The sequence below is a fragment of the Haliotis rubra genome, unplaced genomic scaffold, assembly GCF_003918875.1.
Source record: "Haliotis rubra isolate DU_JTF1 unplaced genomic scaffold, ASM391887v1 Scf299, whole genome shotgun sequence".
Lineage (NCBI taxonomy): Eukaryota > Metazoa > Mollusca > Gastropoda > Lepetellida > Haliotidae > Haliotis > Haliotis rubra.
In genome coordinates, this window is record NW_025766967.1 from 819038 (window position 1) to 845819 (window position 26782).

Genomic DNA, 26782 nt, shown 5'->3' on the forward strand with positions numbered 1-26782 from the left:
TTTGTGTGTCTCACTAAGAATAAAAATCGAAGGCAAATATACATTAGAATGAAGGGTTGTGTATTTGTCTCTTCTGTCTGTTCAAATTATTTGGATATTCGATCTCCTTGAACAATAACATCATTTATTATAGACGCTAAAGAGTGTGTTTATTGATACAGAGACACGGCAATGGAATGTATGTTTGGATTTTGCATTATTTGTGCAAATCGAATATTGATTCGAAAGTTTGCTCAAAAAGTTAACAGAACAGAAAAGCCACGAGGAATGGAAATTAGCAACACCATGTAAATAACACGTAGTTGTGCATTTGTTTCAGACCCCGACAGGCATGGGTGAGGTTGTATACCGTAATATTCCTTCTTCATGACTGGAAGCAATTATCATAACTAAAGAATATAAACTTTAAACCTTGGAACTTTGCCAACAGGAAATATGACTCGTTCTTCGGCTATATTGATTGTTCAGGGTTCTATCTTGAAGCCATAATGAAACATTCACTCTGGCATAAATGAAAGCTCTGTACTGAAAGGAGTGTCGTCCTTCTCTTACGTTTAAGGCGCACCTGTTATGATTGTGGGTATCGTGTCTGCGTATGTCCCAAACCTTTGTCCCATACTGCACTCGGTGTATATGTATTCGCATTCTTTGACTTTCGGTACAAGCTCGTAGGCGGTAGACAAACGTGTCGATACTAGTATCTCTTGATGAACGATGTCTAGCTGAGGGATTTGAATGTCACTAAACCACCTAATAGACGAACGGCAATCTCCAATAACAGACAGTTGAAACAAAAGCCTAATGCATGGGCACAAATAATAAGATTTTCTTCAAAGGATTCCAACAGAATGCCAAGTATTAATAGCCTTTTTCTAATGCAAGAGTTGCAGGGACGAAAGGGGAAATTTGTTCCGTGACATATTTCTATATATTCACTTGAGACAATGACCATAGTTGTCGCTATGCATATACATAATGTGTTCATCTAGTTTCGATTGCTAACGGGAAGTTGCAAGGGATGGGGTTAATAGTCCGGCAATAATGTGACCACGTATGAGAAAACTGTTTCCTCGCGTGTTAACTTTCATTTTACGTTAAGCAGCTTCTAGAGTCAATCATGTTTTCTGTATTGTGCAATTTCCCCAAGTGTTACAAGTTGGGAAACTTTGATGAACCTAAGCTATTTATAATTCTAAGATTACGATGTTTTCACGCATGTTTGGGAATATGTTTTAGTGAAATTATTTTCCATTTCCCCAGATAAGCTTAAAGACTTTGCACTAATCCCGGTAAAGATATTCCAATTACATCGGTTACACTAATCGGGACTAATACTCCGAGGCCTTCGTTTCACTCATAAAACTTCTCCCTCCGCGCCAAATATATTAGTGTATCTCTCCGCGTCACGTGCTATGTGTTAAATACCCGGAAATCACTTCTTTCTTAATTGTATTCTGGAAGATTACTGTTGAATGTGATCCGTGAAATTCGGTTAGCTCCGAATCTCAAATCCTGGAATAGCCACGCATGAAATCTTATTACCCAAAACCATCCTCGCAGAACTAGACATTGGAACCTCTTGGCTGCTGATGTCGGGATCAGTGGAATCGAAGTGCTGCAGGAAATAATCGTATCTATTGTTTACTGATGAACCCTCAAGACCAATATGTATCATTGTGGCACTCGCAGTTTAACATGAGAATGGTAAGGCTGCTGAGGTAACTAAAAAAATCCCCACCGTCCTAGTGTATATTTGTCTTCATGGGTCGACAGCGAGGGTGATACTAGACAGAGGGTGTAGACATGTTAATTGAATAATAACGTTGAGCCAGTGATCACCTAGACACTGAAGAAAGTTCGTGTCCTCCAGTTTCTCGTTGAATGACTGCGGAAGGCTCACGCGTTACAGTCATCTGATACGATGCAGCCGCAGACAGACGTAAGAAGTATTGATCTAAGTGCAACTCACTTAGCCCAGGACTAATTACAAGTCTTCCGTGACTTCTTTTTCGAAGTATCTCATCACACATGTCCATTATGCCACAAAGAAGTCTGAATGTCGTGCGGCATAAATGCTTTTCGCTTCTTTCATAACATTGTGTGCGTGATGTTGGCTTTTTTCAGTGTTGAATACACATAGTTAGGAAAATATCTAAATTTAATTCAAGAAAAGGATCAATTTTGGCATAATTCGGCAGTCTTGCTGAACTGGATGAGCCGCGAGAATGTGCAAACAGGCTCGCGTCTCTTGTTTCTCAAGAGGGTGTCTGTTCGATCGTCTTTTTCGACTTGGTCACTTCTTTTACTGATCTATCGCCATGTTTGCCAACACAGATTACGACAGTCGTTAAAGCTGGATCGAAGCGACTACCGTAATCGGGTCGTGCTCGTCGTAATCGGGTCGTGCTTCCCTTCTCGTCCCTATTGGTGTCGTAATCGATTAGGTATTACTCCTTCAAACAGCTGCTAATGCCACTTCGATCCCTGGACCTCAACTCCGCTTGCCAAACTTTACCCTCCTCTGTATCAGGATGTCTCCATCGATGGCCATGTTAGAATATTGACATTCCCAAATGTAACAGCGGCTCTAATTGGTCAGATTGTTCTCAATCCGCCTGGCACCATGGAATCAAACTGGAGTTTAGTTTCGTACTTCACTTATCTGATTTCCATTCAATAATGACTCGAGAGCCTTACGTTTCGTACAGAAGGTATAGGGTTTCGTAGCGCTCTAAACGCTGACGAAAACTACAAAGGAAGTATTGATCCGTGTTCGTGTCCATATCTGTCAAACGTCTGAGTCATACCAAGGAAGTCGAGAACGTCACCTCACTGTGCCAGGGCTGAATATCTAGTCAGGCAGAAACATATTGTATCCACAAAATCTCCACTCGTGCTTTTTGCAATTTAGATACTGTAATTCCCAAATGCACTCTTCCTTGTATCCTATTCTAATTACAGGATTTCTGTGGGGACTGAAGTTGAAGTGACCCGAAAAAATTAGAACGGTTGCATATGAGACAATAGTAACATTTCTAGGTAGTTCAAACATGTCTTTTCACTTTGAACAAATGACGAAAGACACTTTTACATGTTTCACGCAAATAAGTAATACCCTACCAATCTAATATTGCATACATGGTACTCCTGGGAAGTTGCAAACACATAGGAAGCATGTACGTAAGTACGTGCGATTTCAGACACTATAGGTTCTTTTGTGTGTGTTTTTAAAACCAACAGAGCATTTATAATGCATATTGATGCTTCGGGAAGTTTCTCGAGATTTATGAGCATAGGTTTGACATGTGTGAACATGCATATCGACATATGGATATATTTAAATGCATCTGAACACATAAAATATAAGATTCATTTACATTTCATTTTCAACTGGAACATTGCCATTACCTCGTCAAACAATTACTCACAGATGCATATAGACACACGGGTATTAATAGACAATCATTGTAGAGGTATATAGATAGTGAAATAGGTCCGTGAATACTTCCAGCTTAAGTGGATACATGCATTATCATGCAGTACATGCATGTACATGCAGGACAGGCAGATTTTAGAATGCATTATGAATGCTGGTTTTAACATACAGTGAGTTCTCAACCCATATTTCCTACATGTTCCGCTATCCGTGTTGGTTCCCAGTTTCACGAAGACCTGTTGGTGTAATTGTCTAGCTAGGTTTAATGATCATACACACATGTAACTGACACCCAAATCTCTGTCCGTGTACTGAAATGTCGATTGTAGGAGACCACCACTACCGCCGCCGTTACGTACATAACCCCAGGCAGGGCTGGAGATCGATGTTGAAGGGCCCTTGTCAAGCTACCAATTCACTAATTTCTGGCCTCTCTGCATGCAGCTGATTTGAGAGTGTTTGATCTAGCAGCAGAAATAAATGATACGCTTCGAAACCACAGGTTTATATTTAAAACCGATCGGATTCGTGTAAGATCAATTCCTAGATGAGAGAGCATCCTTACAAGTTATGATTATTGCACAAGATATTAATTGATACAGTGATTGCATGACTAGCCGCCATAGTGACTGGTTATTGCCGATGTGACTCGCAGGCTTAACCGGCGGCCATTATGGATAATTGCTGAGAGTATTAACTGCAAGAAAAACTTTTACATTACATGAACGTCAAACGAATGGCGAGGGCTTGCATATTTCATGCGTTTTTTATGACTGCTTGCACGATGTACGTGCTGGTTGAAGGTGCAGTGATAGTGACGTAATTAATTGCACTAGGTGCCATTGAATCAACCTTAAACTTTGTCTGTGACAAAGATCAGTTGACAAACAAAAAACATGATTTGAATATGTTCATTCGCCTGTGAAATTCACCAACATTTACACTATTTACATGCTCCAGTCAGCCTTAAACATGTCCAATATCCCGGAAAACTCTTTACATTTCATTTAACAAAATATTCACCACACATGGACAATGTATATTCAAAACAATTGAACAAAATTATCTAAATATAATATAACGCATGATGCATACCTTTATTTAATGCACCATTTAATTTCATGCCGATTGTATTTAGATTTCATGCATACTTGCACACCAATTACCAATACTGGCTTCTGTGAAACGTTTGAATACGGATGTTGTTAGCAAAACTGACGGTACAAGTAACGATGTTGCCTAAGAATCAGTGATCAGCAGAGATGGTGTAAAATGATAAAACTATGGTAAAACATATAAAACAGAAAGGTAGGCCTCCGCATCCATGTTAGACTAATGCTTAGTCTCTGAATATATATAATTTTGATAGTAACAAATAAGCCCATTTAAATTGAAAAGGAGCCCCAGGGAGACCAGAGATTCAGCTGAACCTGAGGAAATCTAGACTTGCTTTATTTAGGGCTTTAGCACTTCAGAGAGGGCCAGGCAGTAGGGGAAATCCATGTGTTCATTGCGACAGAAGGCCACGTGTAGCCTTGTTTTAGTATAAATAGCCCAGTTGTGCTTTTGAACCTGTTCATTGCTGTTATCAGAGATAAACTATTTCAACGTTGTTCCTGGATTAGTTACAGAAGAAAGCACCCATTGCAGTAGCTGCACCGAGTGCAAGTAGCAGATGCACGATACGATATCTACAAATATGCATTTTGGGATGTCACGTCCATTTTACCTATCAATACATCTTACACTCCATGGAAATATTTATAAAACCTGTTGGCTTACGGTCTGACATTGAACTAATTAGATAGATGTGTGAGGGTATTTGATAGAAAGCTGGCAGGTAGTTTCTATGCCTGCCAACACCTGTAGACGTGTATTGGTCGACCCACACCATTTGATAATTCAGAAGCAACATCTGGGGGCTATTGGGGAACATATGCTCACAAAGTGTGATTCATATCACGGGGACGGCAAGGTATTGATTCTTGATATCTTGATAAAACAGGTCTGTCACCTTGATTTAATAAATATCGATATAGGTTGTTCGCAGGTTTAGGTTTTAATTGATGACATGGTCACAGTGGGACGTTCACAATGCCATGTGTGCACTTGGCGCATTTTAAGTACAATGCGGATCAATATTGCATTACACAGCACGCACCTTGCTTGCTGCATGCATATCGTCGATGTCGTGTTATACAACGCCGGGAAGCTGTAGCAGAGATTTTACACGTTAATATTTATTGACTCATTCGTTTTCTCTCTATCGTCTACTTATCTATCTCTCCCTCGTTTGCTCTGACTCTCCCTCGTTTGCCTGTCACATCTCTTTCATCACATCTTTTGATCTCACCACTTCTTCCCCTTCCTCTCAGTAATCTTCGATTTAATCTTCATCTTGTCCATCAATCCAGCTATTATCCTTGACTGTCATCTTCTCTCCGCCCATCTGCCCCTTCACCTTTGCTCTTTCTTTCTCTCTATTTCATTCAACCTTTCTTCTGTTCTTCTCATCGATCTTCCCTTCCAGTTTGATATTCTTTTCTTCATCATACCTTTACTCTTTCAATCTCCTTCCCCAACCCAAGATTCCTCTTTTTATATTCTTCCTTCTCTCCATCCCGACATCTGACGCTTTGAAATATGATACCCTCATCAATTTCCAAAACAGTTTGAGCTGATGGGGGACATCCTATTGATAAACATTCGCTCATCTCAAGGAAGGAGTAGGAAAATGCGTAAACCACGAGAAGCATCTCCGTGTCCCTCCTTTGTAGTGTGGGGCGGTAGGGTAGCCTAGTGGTTAAAGCGTTCGCTCGTCACGCCGAAGACCCGGGTTCGAATCCCCACATGGGTACAATGTGTGAAGCCCATTTATGGTGTCCCCCGCCGTGATGTTGCTGGAATATTGCTAAAAGCGGCGTAAAACCAAAACTCAGTCAGTCAGTCAGTCCTTTGTAGTGCAGGGAATATATAGAAAGCGGCGTATAGCAATATGCACTCTCACACCTGTATCCACGCACAACGCTATGTTAGTAAACCTTCTCTTGATAATATAATAAAACTCGGTTTTTATAGCTCAGTGTGACAGTACCACTGACATGTGTACACACTCTTCAACACAACCTACTTCCTGACCTGATATGGCTTAAAACTGCTGTAAAATACTTCAACAGTAATGAGGATATTATCTGGCCGGAATCAGGGCGATCATCTACCGCTCTTTACATAATCACTGGCACAAGACCGTATCCTGTTTGCTTCAGCAATGTGTAAATATCATAAATTATTAGCAATTACGTGATGGCTTGATTAAGACATGCTTCCCTCGCTGGCTGCCTCGGTGTTATTATAAGCCGTGGTGTTAATCGGTTATTATATTACCGTTATTGCTTTGTGAATAATTAATCACACACTCTAACCCTATCTTCTTTGTTTCAGTTCATCGAGAGGACGTATAGAGAAGAAATGGCGAAAGGTAAGATATGAGGCTGTATTCTCACGGTACATTTTCAGACCATTACACATACATTAACCCTCAGTTAGACCCGCATACAAGGTGCATTTAGTGTGCAATGTATTTATAAATTAGAAATACGTACTATCCCTCAGTTTATTTGGAACATACTGCGCAAATATTAAGAAACCGACCAAAAGCCGATTAGCAATTTCATATTTTAATTCTGTTATTACATGGAAGAGCAAAATTCAAAATCCTCGTATGACCAGATGTGCATCAGAAGTTGATCGTAGTTGCATCAGGAATGTAGTAACTGGTGAGGTTATGATGGATGGTAGATGTTAACTGAACTGCGATGTATCAGTATGAGATCTATCATCGTAAGTCCATTAAACTACGACAGATATGTTCCTGGATCCATAAGGATTTATCATTCTTAATGCTATTGGGTAGATCTAACGATACAAAGTCTTGGAACAACGTATACCACACACATGGAATATACCAAATCAGTTTTATAATATCCGCCAATAATGTAACTTAATCAGACCGTTATATCCACACGAACAACTTAGTTATTTGCAAGAATTCCCCAAACTGAAATGCAACTTTTCTTGATGGTATAGGTTTCGTGTTTTTCACACTCAATCCTCAGTACAGTATTTACCGTTATTGTGTGAACGATATAAAACAACACACGTGCAACTGCGGTTACATGCAAGAACGACGCTTTTTCTCAGCTCTAAGGGTAACTACCAGCGTTCTGTAAAGTAAATCTGACTAACCATTGTCTGGCTTAGTTGGTCCTGAGGTCATGACCGCCAACTGCCCGTAACATAATCGTGAAGTTGACCCGTAATAAACTACACCCGTATCTTCCGGCATGTTTTCTGAAAGCTATAAATACGTCTTATTACGTTTACTGTTAACATACTGAGTAAATGAAAACAAACACAAAGAATTTTTTGTGATGTCCTGAAACATGAATTGTATTTTTTAAATATACATATTCACATATACATTTATTATTGGTAAAACCTATTACGGCGTTACAAATGCGTATTCAGGTAACCGTTGTAGCGTAACGTTGCACGACGCGTTTTGAAATAAGATATTCTTGATTGTGAGGGAAGGTAATTACCAACATGCAAATGATGTAATCCAGTAAACATGTCACGGGTTTATGCTAGTTAGAGTGGAGTCAGGTCGATATACGTCACTTCAGAACATTGCTCAACATTTGAAAAACAAAAGCATAGACGCCATGCTCGCTGATGTGAATTCCAATTGTCCTTCCTGTATTCTGTTGCACGAGTAACGATTGATTTTTGAGAAAACTATAGTGTTGAACTGGAGTGATATGTTTTAGCACAAGTTTCAACAAGCTTGTGTTTGTTGTTTTGTTGACGGGATTAGGCTCTTGAAACTAATACGCCATAGGTTGGACTCGGTCATGACCTTCGATATTCTATAGCTCCACTTTGTAAGAAGGTGTACAAATAAATATATGTGACAACTGCATGGCTGGTTTATATTCAAAACCCCAAAGGTTATTCAGCTCAATTGACAACACCTGGATATGCCATCTGTCGCTATGACAATTGTAACAACCTATCTGTCTGCAAGTAGCTGTCTGTCTCACATGTCTCGATATGCTTGTCTACCTGTCACCGAATTTAGAAGTCTACCTGTAGCCAAATACGTTTGTCCGTTATCGAACATATCTGTCTCTATCTATCTATCTATCTATCTATCTATCTATCTATCTATCCACAAAATGTATTTGTCTATCCATCTGCAATTTTATCTGCGCAGAAGCTTCTGGAATATGACAATATTTCCTGCCTAATCTCTCTGCTACAGATGTCCCACATAGTCATGAATGCATCCACTATCCATGCATACGGTGTCCATTCATCCATGCATTAATCCACCCACACGTCAACCATCAATCTGTTCCCAATGGATAGGAAAACAAAGCCGTTTTGATTGCGTCATTTGCCTTTCCCTTTTCCACAATGTCTGGACTTTGAAATTGAATTATATAGCAATTTTCGTGTACATGCATATCCCTTGTTCTCTGCAATATACACACCAATGCATCTTAATAGCCGCTCCACCGAGACTCAACTGATGAGATTGACGTTAAACACTGAGCCAATAGATTAAGTGCTAGCCCCCTGCAAATAGATAAGTACTTTACCTGTATTAAGTCAACACACAACATGCCCAGCCCTCCCACGAGAGTGACCTTTTGGCATCAATGAGATTTCTTCCTGCTGAGCTCCACTGGTGGGGATGCTTGTTTTGGGAAACCCGCGGGAACTGTAGGGCCCACCAAAGTAGAGAGCGTCATCTATGCTTTAGGCTTTATAGGTAATTGGAGAAACTCGGTTGCCTTTTTGTATACACAGTCTGAAATATTTATAATGTTTCATGTGGTTATTGTCACGTCAACAAAGGGGGAATGGCGGTTTGTATGTCAATATTTGTACAAGGAATGTTAAGAATACCATTCCCGCAAGATTCAATCAGATTTTCGTAAAGGAATTGAGCATAAGAGTATAAATCTCTTCTGAAGATCAGAGTGCCAACTGCACGTGTTATGTAGTGTCTCGCGAGATCTCGCGTGGCAGATTTCCATAAGAAGTGACGCGAGATCGATACTGTGTGGCGATCCGTCCGCGGTGTTAAGAATGTACACAGACAACAATGGCCTCCTCTTTTCAAAGTGACCACCTCTGAGGCTGTGCACACTGTTATGTTTGGACTAATTGACCGTCAATGCTCGGCACTCCTGGTCAGTAGACTCAAGAGACTGTTGTGATTTACAGCATTGTGATAACTGTTAGTGTGTGTTGACCTGTCTGGCATGGTCATCAGTCCAGGAGAAACAAGACCATCTACTGCTTTCAGCTGGACAGATAATGCTCCGTCATTCCATGCCATCTGTTTTCACGATAATATTGTACATACTGGTTCTGATGGTAGTAACGATGTCCTTGCTGAAGGCGACTTTTAACGACTTAGGTTTTCCTTTCTCACAGACATAATTTGTTGCTTTTGCGAGAGATACACATAGAGAAATATTATAATCTAAGATATATGAATATAACAAATATGTGATCTATTCATACGGACAAACGCGTTTTAGATTTTCCCAAAAATATATTATTTGTAGTCACAGGTTGGATGGATTAACCGGCATTATAACAAGATCGATATTCAATATGTTTGCGAAACCCTGGATAGGAAGATTAATGACAATGTCCTCAAAATGTACGAAAAAGTAATAATTGCTTCGTTTTGGGTTGAATTGCAATCCCATAGCTGAGGCAACTAAATGTACCGATGATATAGCGATATCTGATATTGATACTTAGGAACATGTCACCTAAAACATCTGTACAAATTCAGCAGTTAACTCAGCCCTCTCACGGCTAAACTGAAATCCAGAGCTTCGAAAAGCAGAGCGTGCTTCGAGGTTACATATCGACGTCACCCGAGTGTTCCACGTGTAAAACAATACCTGCGTAACGACCAATTACGTCACGACAGGAGTTATTGTGCTTCCATAGTGATTCGGCGTGAAATTCGTCTATGATGTGTGTATGTTCTATTGAATTCCTTGAGAACAAACACATACTGTTCTGTAAGCAGCGTTTTGTGGGAAGCCTTCAAACAAAAACCCTGATTTGTTGGCATCCCACGGTTTTAACACATGCTGAAGTTCGCCGCAGCTGTTATGGTGTAAGAAAAACAAATACATTGCGTTGTTTCCTACTTACAGCATAGGTTGCCGGTGTGTTTTATCGCACGGATTTTTTCAACAACCGACAGAGCTGGAATCTGTGTAAAAAAAGCTTGGTTTATATTCGATTATTTAACTAAACAGATTCACAAATCTTCTAAACTCACTTTCAGAGAGTTCTCATCATATATATCAAACTGTCTCCGCTATCACGCTCTTGCCCTCATCTCGTCTTCTTAAATTGATGTTCAATATTTACCCGTCATTTCCATGGAAACAGTTAAAAAACAAGGAAACGAAGCATTAGCGTTCCGGAAATGCCCCTAAGACCCGTTTCTTGGAACTTCCCGCTGGGATGTATCTCCAATCAAGTTTGTGATTGTTGTAGGTGATGGTGTGACGTCATTTGATAAACATCGATGCCGCAGATTGATGTCAATGTTAAAAGCTTATTGAGGTTCTTTTTGTATTTTAAAGTTCTTTGCTACTTTGTCAAAGAACCCAAGAGCTGGGTTCGGCAGATTCTTATGTTCTCGATGATGGAGAGAGAGGGTTTAATCTTTGAGATCATCTCAAGTTCGCGGAGGTCGCTCTCCTTCACGATGATGTTGAGGACTTCATCAACAGTAACATCATCACCTTAACCTTTCATCCTCACCGACTACGGACATGGTAGTGAAATATTCGTTCTGGGCTTCACGTTGGAGTGCCTCTAGATGTAACGGAGGCGTCAACATTGGCATGAACGTTGGCTACAAGAGGGTCGATGAATGAACAAGTTATTAAATATCGGTGTTTCAAAATCGATAAATCTTGTGAAGCTCTGCAGCACCAGCGGAATCCATTTGCTGAGGGGAATGGGGTTGATGTTTTATGGAGCTAGGCACATCAACTACCATCAGGAACAGCCACTGAAGTGCCGTAGTTTATGAACATCGTCGACAATAAATGTTGTTCGAAATGTCTCTAGCAAGTTCGAAATGTGTTGTCTTTGGAACCAGTTTTACGCCGTTGAATCTTTCATGTGCATTTCCAACAACAATGAATGTTTGATGCAGCATATTTATGTCCATTGATGCTCGATATATTACTCGGGATCAGACGTTTTCATGTATAGTAATTTCTAGTTTATTCTCGCAGCACGATGTTCATCGTCCCTAATTATACGAAAGGAAAAAACGTAAGCTGCCGTGATCGCTCAGACCATGTACGCTGTAGACCTCATCTCTAGAAATACCATTTGCTTGAATGATTGTTGTAATATTGACTGTAATAACAAGTGCAACTGCTCCTGTTTAAATGGCATATGGTTCGTTTTGCCTTTAAGCTTCCCAATAACCTGGCTGTTTGAAATAAGTGCACATGGTTGACATTTATATCCAGCGGAGACCCATTACAAGCTGGAGGTTCATTCACAGACGGAGTCCTGAAAACGGCCTGCCTTCATATATCCGCATTGAGCCAACAACTCTTCCTTGTAATGAACCCGAATTGATCTTTCGCAACGTCTGTATCAATCTGTACAGAGTTGAAATCTGATATAGGTCACAGCTAAGCGGAATTTGTTTTGTAAACCAGATATGCGAAAGTCACAATTGCTGTTTACGGTACAGGTGACCTGAGCAGACACTATGCATAATACGGAGTTAGGAAAATAGCACATGCGAGGATGGATGTTGCTACTTCCGATGCATGTGCCCTCCCACTGTTTATAAATACCCTATCTATTTCACGAATCGTTTGGAAAGAGAAATGTGTTCACGCCTAATGTCAGGAGAATCAATGTCATATGACATTATGCAACACCTTTGCACCCGGGCAGTTTTGATTCAAATTTTACAAAGTCTTTTTTAACGAAATAACGAAGGAAAACCACAGGGGTGTAGTTGATGTGAATATGAATTCAATTATTAGTCACTTTCACATTCGACACAAGCGTCTTTCGGGATACGAAGCTGTGGGGTAGCCTAATGGTTAAAGCGACTGCTCATCACGCTGAAGACCCGGGTTCGATTCCCGCGTGGGTACAATGTGTGCAGCCAACTTTGGTGTACCCCGCCATGATATTGGTGGAATATTACTAAAAGCGGCGTAAAACCACATCCACTCACTTTCCGGATACACAGTTTGAAGTAGCAAATATTGACTTACATAAATCACAAGCACGTAAATACGGGTAGGTTGTGTTAGAATATCTACCTCATAGCCAGCCTACTGGCTACACGTGAAGATCCGGGTTAGAATTGATCTTCAGTAACCCATGCTTGTCGTAAAAGACGACTAAAGGGATCGGGTGGTCAGACTCGCTGACTTGGTTTACACATGTCATCGGTTCCCAATTGCGTAGATCGATGTTCATGCTGTTGTTCCCTGGACCGCTGGTCCAGACTCAATTATTTACAGACCGCCGCCATATAGCTGGATTATTGCTGAGTGCGGCGTAAAACTAAACTCACTCACTCACTCTGACTTGTTGTGTGTAGGCTCGGGGGTATATACTGACACACATCTGATACAACAGATGGCAAACAAATATACGCGTCATACCTCTGAAGCTGATCACATATCGATTTAGTAGGACGACGTGAACACCTGTACATTGTACATATGGTGAGTGCTTCTTTATGGCCGGGATTTCGCGTTTCAGTATTAATTGTGATTTAAACGTACAACAGGTGGCGCTATCATATATCTTTTGTCAGCATGAATAGTAATGTCCCGACAAACAATCGAGGCTGGTAAATGTCTGCAGCCCGTTTCCCGGTGACATTTTCCGTATTTAACATGTCTGATTAATATGAAAATAAATCTTAATCCAAATGTCGATTTGACATGTGTTTGGAGAGTGTGTTTAATTTCGTTTCACTTCCACCATCATATACATATTCGATAATGTTTTTTTATTGTATGCCTGTTTGAATATCAACACTCTGAGACAAAAAAGTAGGAATGTTTCTGAACCGTCAGCCTTTCTGGAATGCAGGCCATGTGTAACTGACTATACTATTCTTACTATCGCTGCAGCCGGAGCGGCGATCAAAATTGATTGTCTTCTAAATCGTAGCAAATCATTCCATTCAAATATGCCATCGTCTTTAGTATCGTTTAGCTGTGACACACGCTTTCCAGTTACCCCCCTTTGTTAGGTGAATTCTATAGAGCAGCATGTGAAAGCGGTTGACGGATGTACACAGGTCTTGACTATTGATTGCTTTATATTGAATACTTGATTGTATGACCGATACGCTAAAACACTTTCCCGTTGTAACAAAACAGTCGATAATGATAAACTGTATTTAACTTCTCACTTGGCCTAATGGGGAAAATTACGTCTTGTCTCCATGGCAACGGCTTGCTCGGGCATCAAACCCGAAGCTAAAGTCATTTAGCCATGCCTCTCTCACTTCCGGAAAGTATCGAACTGGACATACTGCAATTTGACCGTGTTTTGACATCCTTTACAATAAGTACTGGCAGCAACGACTTGGAAATTGAAGAGCTGATAGTCCCCGGCGGCCATTTTGGTCCACTTCCTCCATATCATGCCCTGATTGCCCGGATGTGTGCGTGTCGAGGTCTGATAGGCAATTTGCTCCATGTTCGGATCCTCTAGAGATTCATGATGACTTGTTACCGAGACTCCTGGGAGAGATTGCGTGACCAAGGAGCCCGGAATCGGCGGACCCCACAAAGTGGTCGAAAATACCACTCTTGTTATATTTACATCTGGGTAAGAGCTCGGAATTTTCAGTCATCCGATACGAAATCCATTCCTGGGGCGGCAAGGAGGTTAAACCTTTTATGCCTATCTTAATATACCAGTCATATTTCAAAGAAGAAACAATTTCTCGGCATGTCGATTGATGAAAAATATATTTGTCTGTCGTACAACTTGAACTCGTTAATCTGGACTGTTTAAAAATCGTGTCCATATTGACAGGGTTTACTGGGCATTTTCTTTCTTTCGTTTGGTTTACAAAAAATCCTTTTGTTCACGTAAAGTGAAAAGAATTGGAACGAGTCATTACATTGCACCTGAATAATCTAGCTCATGGTGGCTGAGACTTCAAACACGACTAATACAGGTTATTTTATGCCTACGAGCTGTTTATGGACAGATTGAAAAGTGCATTCATAACGGTATACACAATGTTGTCGATGGATTGCAAACATATCTCCTACACAATTAGAAAAGGATATGAGCATGCAACGACTCCTTTGTTGAAAAATTGAAAATAAGGAAAGTATTAGATCTTGCAAAGTGAACCGATTTCTTTATATTACTGGGGATATAGATCCACAAATCACTGGAAACTCGAATCACCGCCAGTCCGAACAATTAACTCCTATGAAAGCGCATCATACAGCCTTTTGCCCATTTCCTGTTTGTTTTGGGCTATTATCACGATTGTCCAGCGGAGTTGTAACACAGTAGGGCTTGCCACTGGACATTGGGGTCATTGCAACACTCGCACTTGTATCACACAGCTTCCTCTCGCTGGTCAACTAGGCGGCAAATCTATATTAGCTTCCCCTAGAGGCAAGCCACGCGAGAGAGCACGAGACTAATGGCCCGTATGGAGCATGCAGTGATATTGGCGGCAATAGCTGAGTGAAGTTGATCTGCAGGACGGGCGAGAAAATGCGACTGCAGCACCGTCACAATGGAAACCACTTCCAGCACAGACTGTATTAAGATTACCATGTTGTTTGGGACTCGTGACTGCCGAATATATAATTTATGTTAATTTGAACCTAATTACGTAACTAGTTCATACACGTGCGAATGCCGAACAGCTGTAACTCCCTGCTGGCGATTATGGTCGCCGTATATATAGCCTGTGATATAGGTTCACAAGGGCGTCTAAACCTTATAACCAAGATATTTATTGCCTTGGCAGCGACTTCATAAGACGAAACCAAAAGTTAACGTAACCTATATTGAGTGAAGTGACGTGATCTAATGAAATGGGTAATAGTTACTGGTAATCTAAGGGTTTCCCGGAAGCTCGTTTTTGTACTAAGGTTTCTATACAGAGGCTTACCGATCAACAAGGAATGTACATAAACGCTACTTGTGCACCCAATACCGCATCACGTAGCAATTGTAACAACGTTTTGACGGTGTATAACTCATGTGCATAAATATCCATTGGATATCTAACTGGGTACCTGGGGACAAAGCCAAAGCACGTAGCTGCTGTACGATCAGTATTCACCACCACGTCCTTGCACCTAATCCTGAAGGTCTAAACGCATTTATTTCCAGTAGACAAGTGTGTTCAACCAGGACAGAAATCCGCCAACCAACACGTACTACCACAGTGGCGCAAAACCAGTTTGAATTACAAGAGACGTTCAGTATGACCACGAATCATATTCGACCTATTTTGTGAGCTTGACTGATCGGCATTTCTGTTAGACGAAACTGGTCGATATGATTCTGTAACATCATAATGTGTATGGATGCCATACCAAGGCTATTTCAATCCAAATATCAAACATATCTCATGACAGAGATTGTATGTACGTGGTTGTCCTTCGTGTAACGCTGACGCGTTTGTAACAGAATTGCAATCAATGGTTTGAGCGTATGAGATGATTACTTGACTCTCAGATACTCTCTTTGTCCTTTTCGATGCCTCTCCATTCTCTCCGCTCTCTCATTTTGCAATCCCTCAAGTCTGATTCACAGCTTTCTGCTGATCGATTGTTTCGGAATCAAGCACTGACCTCCGGTGCTTTAGGTTAGCGTCAATAGGGACTATTGCACAGCACCTGACATAAACGGAGTCGATCTGTTCTCGCAATTCATGTGATCCCGCGAGAGTTGAATCCTGGTAGATCTGCATGTGTTGCGAGCATGCCCAGCAAGAGTAGAATAAGTGGCGAGTTGAGGGCAAGAGTTATCAATCAGGCCTTGCCCAACAGGACTGACCTCAGCTGTCGAGAGCATTGATTGGTCATATACGGGCGATGTTTTATGGTATTCTCTTGCAATATTTTCTTGCTAAATGTTCGGATGATCGTCCGCCGTCTGATCCAGTATTTAGCCATCATATTAACACAACAATGGACCAACTTAAGTTGTAGGATTGAACGGATGGACCATGATTTTTACTGTCAACGAATTCTATAGGTACTGTTCTCCACAGCCGAACATCAAACAGACCTCCTTCATTATCGAGACCTTGTGTTTGTTTTTCATCAGTCTCTATACAAATCACTCGTCAAGGAGCTGAATGAAGAAGAGTATCTTTAATTACAGTTCCGCCAAGACCCGAAATGTATTGATGAAGCATATCGGTTATGGTAAACGTTTCGGCACGAGTTTTCAAATTTACCATGAGTAGGATCATTTTCCGGGGTTAGGAGGCTCAGTATTTGCGCAATTATACGACTGAATTATTTAATGAATATCAGATGACGTCATGCTTTTGACGTCATTGTTGTGTCCTTTCACGTCGGACTCAGGAGCATTCCAGCAGACCTTTGTCGATATATATTCGAGCCTGAAATCTCGTGATTAACATCATCAGCATCGATCCGTACAGTTGGTGATAGGTGACATGCAATGAACTAAGTCACCGAGCCTGACCACTCGATCCTCTAAATCGCCGGTTACGGTTGGCCTAGGCTACTTGTTATGAATGACGTCACAACAGATCAGGACGTCACAGTCCATTGGCTACGTGTCATGTATACATGGTTCTCTATATGGAGTACACATACAATTTATCATAAACACTTTCAGTGAGTCCTGTTTACAGTAAAACTAACACACATCAACGACATTATAATGAGTACTTATTGCATGCTGCAGTCTTACTTCACGCATCGATGATGACGTAGGTTGTAATGACGTATGTAGATGACGCCACGTTCTGTCACTTGTAGCGCCATAAAATGATGCTAAACTAATTTCCCTTTGATAAGTTACTATTCTCTATTCGCGTGGCCTCAATATCCAGGTGAACGACATTTCGGGGTATTTTTCTATTTAAAAATATCTTGCGAATAAAGGTAGAAACTAACTTTTAGTACATCTTAATAATCCAAATGTTTTAACATGGTTTTTTTAAATGACGGCTTCGGTGTATATGGGACCTTGATCTAAAGCTGTACTGACTGCTGAGACATAGGGGAAAAGTAACTCCACCCCTTTAACGAGGCAGGTCCCCAATCTGTAAGAAGGACAACGTGTTCTTGTTTCTTGTTATATATATTTTCTAGAAATTAGCATTTGAATTAACACGTATTGCCTTAGAGACTTGTGCAAGTCTAGTGTGTATGAATTGATAATTTAATGAAATAACCCTCTGACAATGGTACGCTGTATGGTTCAAAGAATATTCATTAGGTATCGTTTAATGGCCTGTGCATTGTGTACATTGTATAGTCCTATTAGGACATATTTTATACGAAGCTGTTAGGCACCATCTCAAGTGGCAAGAGGCGATTATTTGTTGTACCACTAAAGCATCTTCCTTTTGAAGATCGATCATGCTAAAAATCTGAACGTCATTTTCAAAGGTAAGGCCTACCTCAATGCTGACATTTTTCAGGCACCAGGAAAAAATATGTTCACTTACGCGTGTTTTTTGTTAGTGCTTTCTCTTGTTTTTGTGTTCGGAGGGCCGTTTTATGACCATCGGATCAAATCTGATCTCATGCTTGAAGGTGCGAGTGGAAAGAATTTAATTATAAGTCAGAATATAAAAATGAAATATAAAACCTTAAGTAACATAGCAGTATATTGAGTCCACGACCAAACGAGTCCGTGTACCGTTTCTTTGACCTTTTATTCTGCTCATGGAGTACAATTTTGTATCAAGATAGTGTATAATATTTCACGTAGGTCTGATTCTTTTGATGGTGTTACTGAAACCGTGAAAAGTTTCGAAGTGAGATTAATCAAAAAGTTACACGTGGTGATGCGAGCGTCAAACGCCATTGTTACTATATCAACGTTAGCCCAAAACAGCAGGCCGCCTAACGCCATAGACTGCGGCTTTATGGTAGACTTAATTTTATATCATAATTATTGTCGCATTTTATCGTTAACGTTGACGAGTTCAAAGGATTTGCAACGATTGTAGGCTTGTATTATAATTTCTTTAGAAGGAGGGGAATTACGCCACACAAGAACGTCCATGGGGTGCCAAGTGGTAAACTGACACTTTTATCAAGTCATGTCGTTGTACCTATACGTGCCCTATTTCTTATTGATTCGCTGTTCTTCATGTAATGTTCCTTGTTTAATTATGTAGACTTCCTAACACTTCCTTGAAGAACATGATTGGTATGTTCTGTGGTGCCTTATCAGAATAGTTTGATACTGGAAGATACGTTGCACGCCCGGGTCGATTCCACTTCTCAGACAGATAACGGGCTCTGTAGAAAAAGCGATAATTTAAATAATAGATTATTTATCTCTTGTAGCAGAGGCATTGAAGCGAACATAATATAGAGTCTGATGAAGGAGACACTTGGTTCTATATAATCCCGCACTGACAGCTGTGAGTCACGACCGGCCTTCCAATGCTTGTAGTTTGAACCAGAGGTGTCCACAGCTCTTAAACAACCATTCCTTTACAAGAAGACAAATTAAGGCAGCCACCTCCTGCACACCTAGTGGTTACATTGGCATTTTTTCACGATGCATTTCCCATCAAAATGTTATGTGAAAAAACGGTATTGAATTCATATTGATAACGTATTTCTTATTCTGTTCGGCTAAATCAACCTTGCGTCTCTTATGAATTATCCATATGCGATTCTCACACGAGGATCATTTTGCGACGTTTTTGCTATCAATCACCGAATTCCATGAATACTCTATGCCCTCTTAGCAAGAAGTCTGTCATGTTATGTACAGTTGGATCAGCCTCTGTCACAACACAGTCTAGCTTGCCGTGTAATTACGAAGAAACGTCTCCGATAAAACTGTTAGAGTATTAATCCAAACTGTTTTTGTCGATGGAAAGAAGACTGTAAATACGTTATATGGGAAAAGTTATTCCAAATTCGCTTTTAGCCACGCTATCAATATGACAAAATAGGTCTGTTATGCTTGTGTTTGCTTAGAGTGTAGCTTTTAACTGCAAGTATGCCCTGATGACTGTGATCGGTATTGTGAATAATGAGAGAATTGCATATCAATACCATTGTTTACGTGTAATTTGCGTGCAATAATTTTGCCTTGAGGGCGCATCTGAGAGTAAGCAATCAGTCATCCGACTAGGATCCGGATCCAGGTGTCACGTGTTTCCTTCCCTCGAGGTATTTGCATATTTGAACGTTCAGCGAGGTTTGGCACCCTGAAGCGATGTTTCTTTATTGGTGTGCATACGGGGAATTTCCACGTGAGGCGACAGTTAACGCTTCGATGTGGTTTGGTTAATGTCTGTGCATCATATGACGTTTGTATTTGTCAAATAATAACGATTACTCACTGTAAAATTGTGCATTAAATCGTCCTATGATGGAGTGTTTCCACTCAGGTTTTATTACCACAGGACCGTGTGTTTTGTTTCATTTATAGACGAAACCCAGTCAGGGACCGACCATTTAATCGCGATATGTCTGGTTATTTTGTTAGAGACACATGTTTGTCAAACATTTTTGGGGGTCCAGAAAATCGAAGGAATATTTTTATTGAAAATTCCTTTTAAAACTACGCCTACAGGAAATATTTCTGAGAAAGCATCGAAGGACTCTCAAACTCTCCCCAGAATACAAACTGATCGGTCCCTACATTGGCCAATTTATGACGTCATTGCCGATACACCGTCCCAGTTGTGTGGTTTACGACTTAAGCCGAAGATGCCCAACTGTTCAAGTGCTGTGTTTCACAGTGCGCATCGTTCTGCTAGGTCTGTGATTTGTCTCCAGTTGGCCGACGAACATAACCGAGGGCTGGAGATGATCACTGGTCCCCGTAGATCCAAACTAGGCTCCTAAAGATTAGTAGCCTCGCAAGGATCTCCGGACTGCCTCCGAAACGACATTTCATCCCGCTAGTTGACAGGGAAATGTATTCCAGGACTGACCTTCGCCTTAACTAGTTGACAGGGTAATACGATTGAAGACAGGGCCACGTCCGTTCTGTCTGACGGGCAAAACGAATCTCACTGACGACGTAATTGGGACATTCTCGGGGTTGTATCTTTGATGCAGAATCTAATACTTTTGCCTTGATACTCAGGAAGAAGTGACAAGCGTCACGAATTCAGAATACAACACGTTATCACGAGGAGTGATTCAATAAAGGCAACCTTTAGCCTCAAACAGAAATAGTAACGCTACGTCGGTGATGGTTGATAGCATGAACACAAAATGATGTAGTGAGATGCGCTGATACGTATTAAAATAGGTCTCATATGTAAACATCCATCCAAATACACGCACGTTCAAACGCACACGCACGCGCAAACGCACAAACACACACGTTCACGCAATAACACACACACAAAATGTGTACTTTATTGTAAAGGATCATGCTTTTCTTTTCATATCACTAAAGTCATCGGGCACAGTAAAGAATCGAGTTTCACCGTTTGAGAGATCGGATCCAACGGGAAGTGTGGGGCAATGGACCGATCTGACTCCGGAATCACGACGGAGTTTGAACAGAAAGATACCCACATAAAGTATTGACGTTCCCAAAGACACAATATTAACTAACTTTGAATTCAACTGATAGGTTGTTTATCAAGAAACATCGCAAATGAAAGCCTAAGAAACATGAGCACTATGCATTTGTTGACCCACGTACGAGATATGTTAACATTATGAAAGGGAATGGTTATGATAAGGATTGTAGTGCTCTTGGTGTTTATTTTTTGACGTTACGTAAATAACGTATCGCGAAGCACGCTTCCATGTTTGTTGATTATTGATTAATACCGATATTACAGGTAATACGCGATATCTGTAACACTGTTTAAGTACCACATGTTCTCAAACAGATAAGCCTCTCAGAGGCGCACAATAACACAACCCCACATAAACACAGTTTATCGAGACGTATTTAGAAACACGTTACGTAACGTTTGTTTTTCGAGAACCCCATGTGCTTCTGGAATCTTTGAAGTACTCTTGTGATCAACTCGGGTATCGGATGTTAAGTAAAAACCTGTTTACTCAGGAGTAATTCATTCATGGCTGCAGTCGATACTCCCGTCAGTCTCCATATAACGTTTGCAGTGCCTTCGGCCGTTGACGCGTGAAGCACGTACCACGAGAAAGAGCGGTCCCCCGAAGGATGAGAAGAAATGCGATCTGAGGGAATGTGTTTTTCGGCTTTGACAAAAAATACTTGTGAAGAATTTTACAAAGGTTAAGCGTAGCTCTGAAAAGATGGTTAATTAAAACAAGGCCAGCTCGAAAACACGAGACAATTGATGCTGTGGATTTTCAATCTTTTAGTACAATTACAAATATCTAAAAAGAATATCACAGTGTCGAATTCTGTTCTATTCGATGCATATCGATTAACAAGTTGGCGATTATGTTTAACAGAAATAGTTTATTTTGGAGTATGCAATTGATCAAATCAGATGATTTAGGACTTGACCTATACGGAGACTATCTATTTATGGACTTTCATCTTTTGGAACCAGTTAATGAATAACGGGACATCATCACATGTCTATTTTTGGATAATTCGGAATGTTTAACTGGGAAATTTACTGACATGACCAAGGAATGAAATTCTTGCCCATCGAAGTTCTAAGAAGCACACACCTAGATGCGGAATAAAACTAATGGCGAGAAACCTAGCTGACCTATTCATGCCTGCCTACAAATGTATCCGTTTGACATTGACATGTTTTCTTTGGTAAATGTGTATTAACAAACCGATATTATGCGACATCGTGTTTGTAGTTCGGTCATCTTTTGATACATTAGACCAATATAATCAATATTAAAACCTACCAACCCTCTATGATAAACCAACAAAGAAGATCATAGTGGAGTGGTATGTTTTGGATGTGTCAATCCTCTAATCTTAGACTAATCCTGTCTGACACTGGTGTCAGCCCAGCACTACGAACTCAGCAGCAGGCCGTGTTATCATGTTAGACAGATTAACAATGGACACAGATGGAATCAGCTGTAAACAGGGCTCCCTACACCTCACTGCCTCTCAGACTCGATTACCTGGGCCAACGAACAACTAAAACTATCAAACGCTTGGAGGGAAGGTGGTCGTCAGTCATTCACGTTTATACCGCCATTTTGTTTACTCAATTAAGCAGACGACATGATACACGTGTTCGTCTGAGTTCCCCCGTCGTCAGGGAAAGATTAGTAGAGATCTAGTTTCGAGAAATCTAACTCGCTGTACTAGAAAGCACGCAGAATTTGTTGTATATAACCATCTGACAGAACTATTGACGTCTGCTATCGCCGATGTTATCGTCTGCTAGATGTGTATCACGTGACCTAGGCACGCGTGAAGAAGATCTATTCGCTGGGAGTGAGTATTGCCCTGCTAGGGGGGCCAATTACTACATATCTTAAATCATGTCCCACAGACGTCCCATGCAATACATCGCAGATGCATTTGATTAGAATCGTTTCTGTAATAGGGATCTCAGCAGCATCCTGCACGGCATCAATACGTCATTAGTCTTCATTCAAAAATACATGCATCTCATGCCACTGTCCATAACGCTAACAATGATCCATCGTTCCCTCATGAAGATCCTTCGTGAAAACTTTCCCACTTTGGTCGTGAGCACCCCACTTCATCCCTCAAACTCATTCCTCGTTTATTATGGAAAACGACTGACATACCCTTTCCCTTGTTAGCAGATAAGCGCCATGGATAAAACATTTGAACCCTTCCAACTTTTCACCTTACCAGTAATGTCAGACAAACAAATTCTAACTTACCGACAACTAGGAATGTACGCCTCCTGAGCATGTGCAAATGCCCATCAACAGCTTATAATAAGCTAGGAGCCATATGAAATTGGATACATGAAGCAAGGAAAGTTGGATTACTGTGGTCTAGGTCTATTACTGTTTGCAGCTCGGGTCATCCCTCAAAGCAAACCCGTCTTGAAACACCCTATCGCATATCTAGAAATAGCCCTCTCGAATATCTTGGCCTTCTACAAGGGGATATACTCGCACTTATCTTTTTCATCTCGGCTTGTCTTTAACACATCAGAACGTTTGTTTGATTAACGTGGGGTGATTGTTGGGAGATAATGTGAAGTTAGAGTCGCGGAAACAGACGCTGGGGCGGGCTTAACAACAAATAATTTGCCATCGAAGTCATTTATCAATTTGTTATTGTCAAAATTGCTTATTCTGGACAATACGAAGAATATGCGATATACTGACACTACCTAGTCTTAAGTATTCATTTGGAAATCGACTTAGTTTTTGCCGGCGGACTTAGCTAAGTTTCAAACAAAGCCCCTTTGTGAATACCAACTTACGTTTTTGACTTGGCTAAGTCAATTTTAAGAAACGTAAGTTTTTTAAAACTTAGTTGTTTGATGAATACTGCCCAAGATATTTGAAATGAGTAAACATTTATAGAATCAGACTATTTTTGTCAGTAACATAATTGACAATCAAAAACAAAATACATCTTTTATCATTTGAAAATACTAAAAGGCATTACATTAACAATGAGTTCAGTCAACGATTTATCACACCTTATAACAGAAACCTTCTCATATTTCTTGCTCTCACTATAAAACTAATTTGTATTTCGCCAGACATGTAGCTTGGTACATCAAGAACATCTTCTTGGCATACGGTGAGCATGCAGGGTTTTGTCTTAATACTGCGACATTTTCGGCTTCTAACTTAGCGTCCATGACGTGCACGCCTTGATGCTAACGATGCAGAAAGTAATCGGTCGTTATCACGGTTATCTTCGATATCTAGCTCCCCGCAGCAACATATCGTGTGTACATGCGAAGGATGAGATTACACACTGTTCCGAGTTCACCCTCATCGTCTTCTCGCTCAATCTCACGAGATGAGACTTATCGCGCCCGATCTCACAACGTTTGTACTGAGAGCTGGTTGTCTGCGAATAAAATGGCGTGTGGCCCGATATGCTCAATATGATGCGTTTCAGCAATGTTATAAAAAGCTTAATCTTTTTTAACATCATTCTCCTTATCCTTGCACCCATGTGTATAATTAATGCTAATGTTTGTGTATGTTCGAAATAGATATATTTAGCATGCACGCAGAGAATTGTTCTGCATGGCCCTAGGCTCTATATTCGAAGCAATTAAATTTCTTTTGAATTCTAGGATGATTACAATCATGACGTCTGAGGAGAGTGTGTTGTTAAGGTACAGATTATACTTAACGCATAGCGGCGGAAGAGCAGCCAAGTAGTTAAACCGTTAGGTTTCAAATCCATCGTCTGTAATACAGCCCTGTTTACGGTGTAAAACAATACGCAGTCACTATGTACCTCATGCATGTCTCACACGGACGATAAGAGGAGAGTATTGCCAATTTGACAACATGCAAACAAAAAAAACCCATTTGTTATATTACTAGTATCTTAATAAAACACAATACAGATGACCCAAGAGATTTTGGTCATTTTTGGTTACTGCAATGGTCAAGACTAGCCTGCTTACGCAGTCTCGCGTGGTCTGTGTTAGAGATATCTGTTTCACGGTCTGTAATGTATAACAGACTAGTTGAACCTCCACGACATACAATATTTATCAGACCGACAATGTTTCCATACAGTGAATTGTACGTCATGGCGAACTTACACCTATTCAGCCCGTAGGCAGTGGTCAAACCATTGCTTGAAAGTGTGAGCGATAAGACTTTTATCAGTCACAATCACTCACGATCAAATACGAATTGGTCACTCGTGCTGAATATAGTTCATACTCATACAACTACCCGTTTGTTCATCAAGATTTTTGGGGGGTTGTTTATAATAATGAGACTTAGCTGCGTCCAGAGTAGTAAAGTGCTGTGGGAGATGTGTTCCTACATGATGTGTGTACCAGACATGCCGAAATTGGAACTGAAAAAATGAAATTCCTTTTATGCGTTTAATATTCGTGAAACTATCATACAAGGTCATTTCGATGAAGATAAGAGCAGAACGCCTCTGGCTAGCAATATCTGTTCTGGGTACAATTAGCATAAGTGATTCTGCCAACATGTTCGGGGTTCTGATTAACTGGAAAACTGGGATAATCTAATTTGTGGTGCTTAGCCATGAGTTATTGATTTTCTGCCACAGACTATGTTTGTGAGACAATTTGTCTGAAAAACGGTTTGTTATTCAAAAAACTTCATCCATTTATTCCACCACAGCAGAATCAAACTTTGACACTCCATTTCGGCAGTATTCATCCTCCCGTTTTCCCATCTTTGTTATTATTCACAGACTAAACTCTATTAGATACCCGTTTTAGTTTTTTAAACATATTACAGTTATGACGGTAAATAGGCTTAGGGCATAGTCTAGGCATTATCTGAGAGTAAACAGGGAGCAATTGACGATCAATGCAAACTAGAGGGGCATGTACCACGAAGAAGGTTAGTAAGTCAATGGATCGAAGGAGATCAAAGGAAGCAGAGAGGATTCACACAACGGCTATTCGGGCAGCTATTTTGGTGTTGTGATGACGGATAGGACCCCATGCCAAACAACGGACTGGCAATCACCTTCAGTTGTGCAGAACACTGAGCACGGATCGTTACTGCTGTAAACGCTTCGTCTTAGACACGAGCTGTCCAACAGCCGCCATTGGTACTTCCAGCCTGGTGGATTCTACTGGAACAAATGGGAATGCAATGAAGGGCGAATGTTCCTGTCCGATAACAAGCTGGGATTTAATGCTGGACGAATTCTTTCTGAAAAACTAAACGAACGTGGACTGACCCTCAAATCGTTGTGCCAACTGGTTTAGAAGCATCTAGCAGCGACACAAGTGGAAAATGCTGGATAAATAGTTTGTAGCATCGACTGGGATCCGTCTTGATGATCAATTCAAATTGTCAGAGCAAACCCTTTGTCGCTCGTATGGGAATAACACCGTTCACACAGTGCACTGCCGTCCCTTAAAACACGTTTTAATGTATAAGCGTGGATGGCATGCATTTAGTTATTGTCACA

At 40.7% G+C, this 26782-nt stretch overlaps 1 protein-coding gene across 1 annotated transcript in view; it reads left to right on the forward strand.

Moving 5' to 3' along the window:
• LOC124282375 (tumor necrosis factor ligand superfamily member 10-like) overlaps positions 1–26782 on the forward strand; it is a 67405-nt gene that overhangs the window by 22740 nt on the left and 17883 nt on the right. The window contains exon 2 of the mRNA XM_046718350.1: positions 6878–6914. Within this exon, the coding sequence (XP_046574306.1) occupies positions 6878–6914 (37 nt within the window). The remainder of the gene's footprint in view (positions 1–6877; positions 6915–26782) is intronic.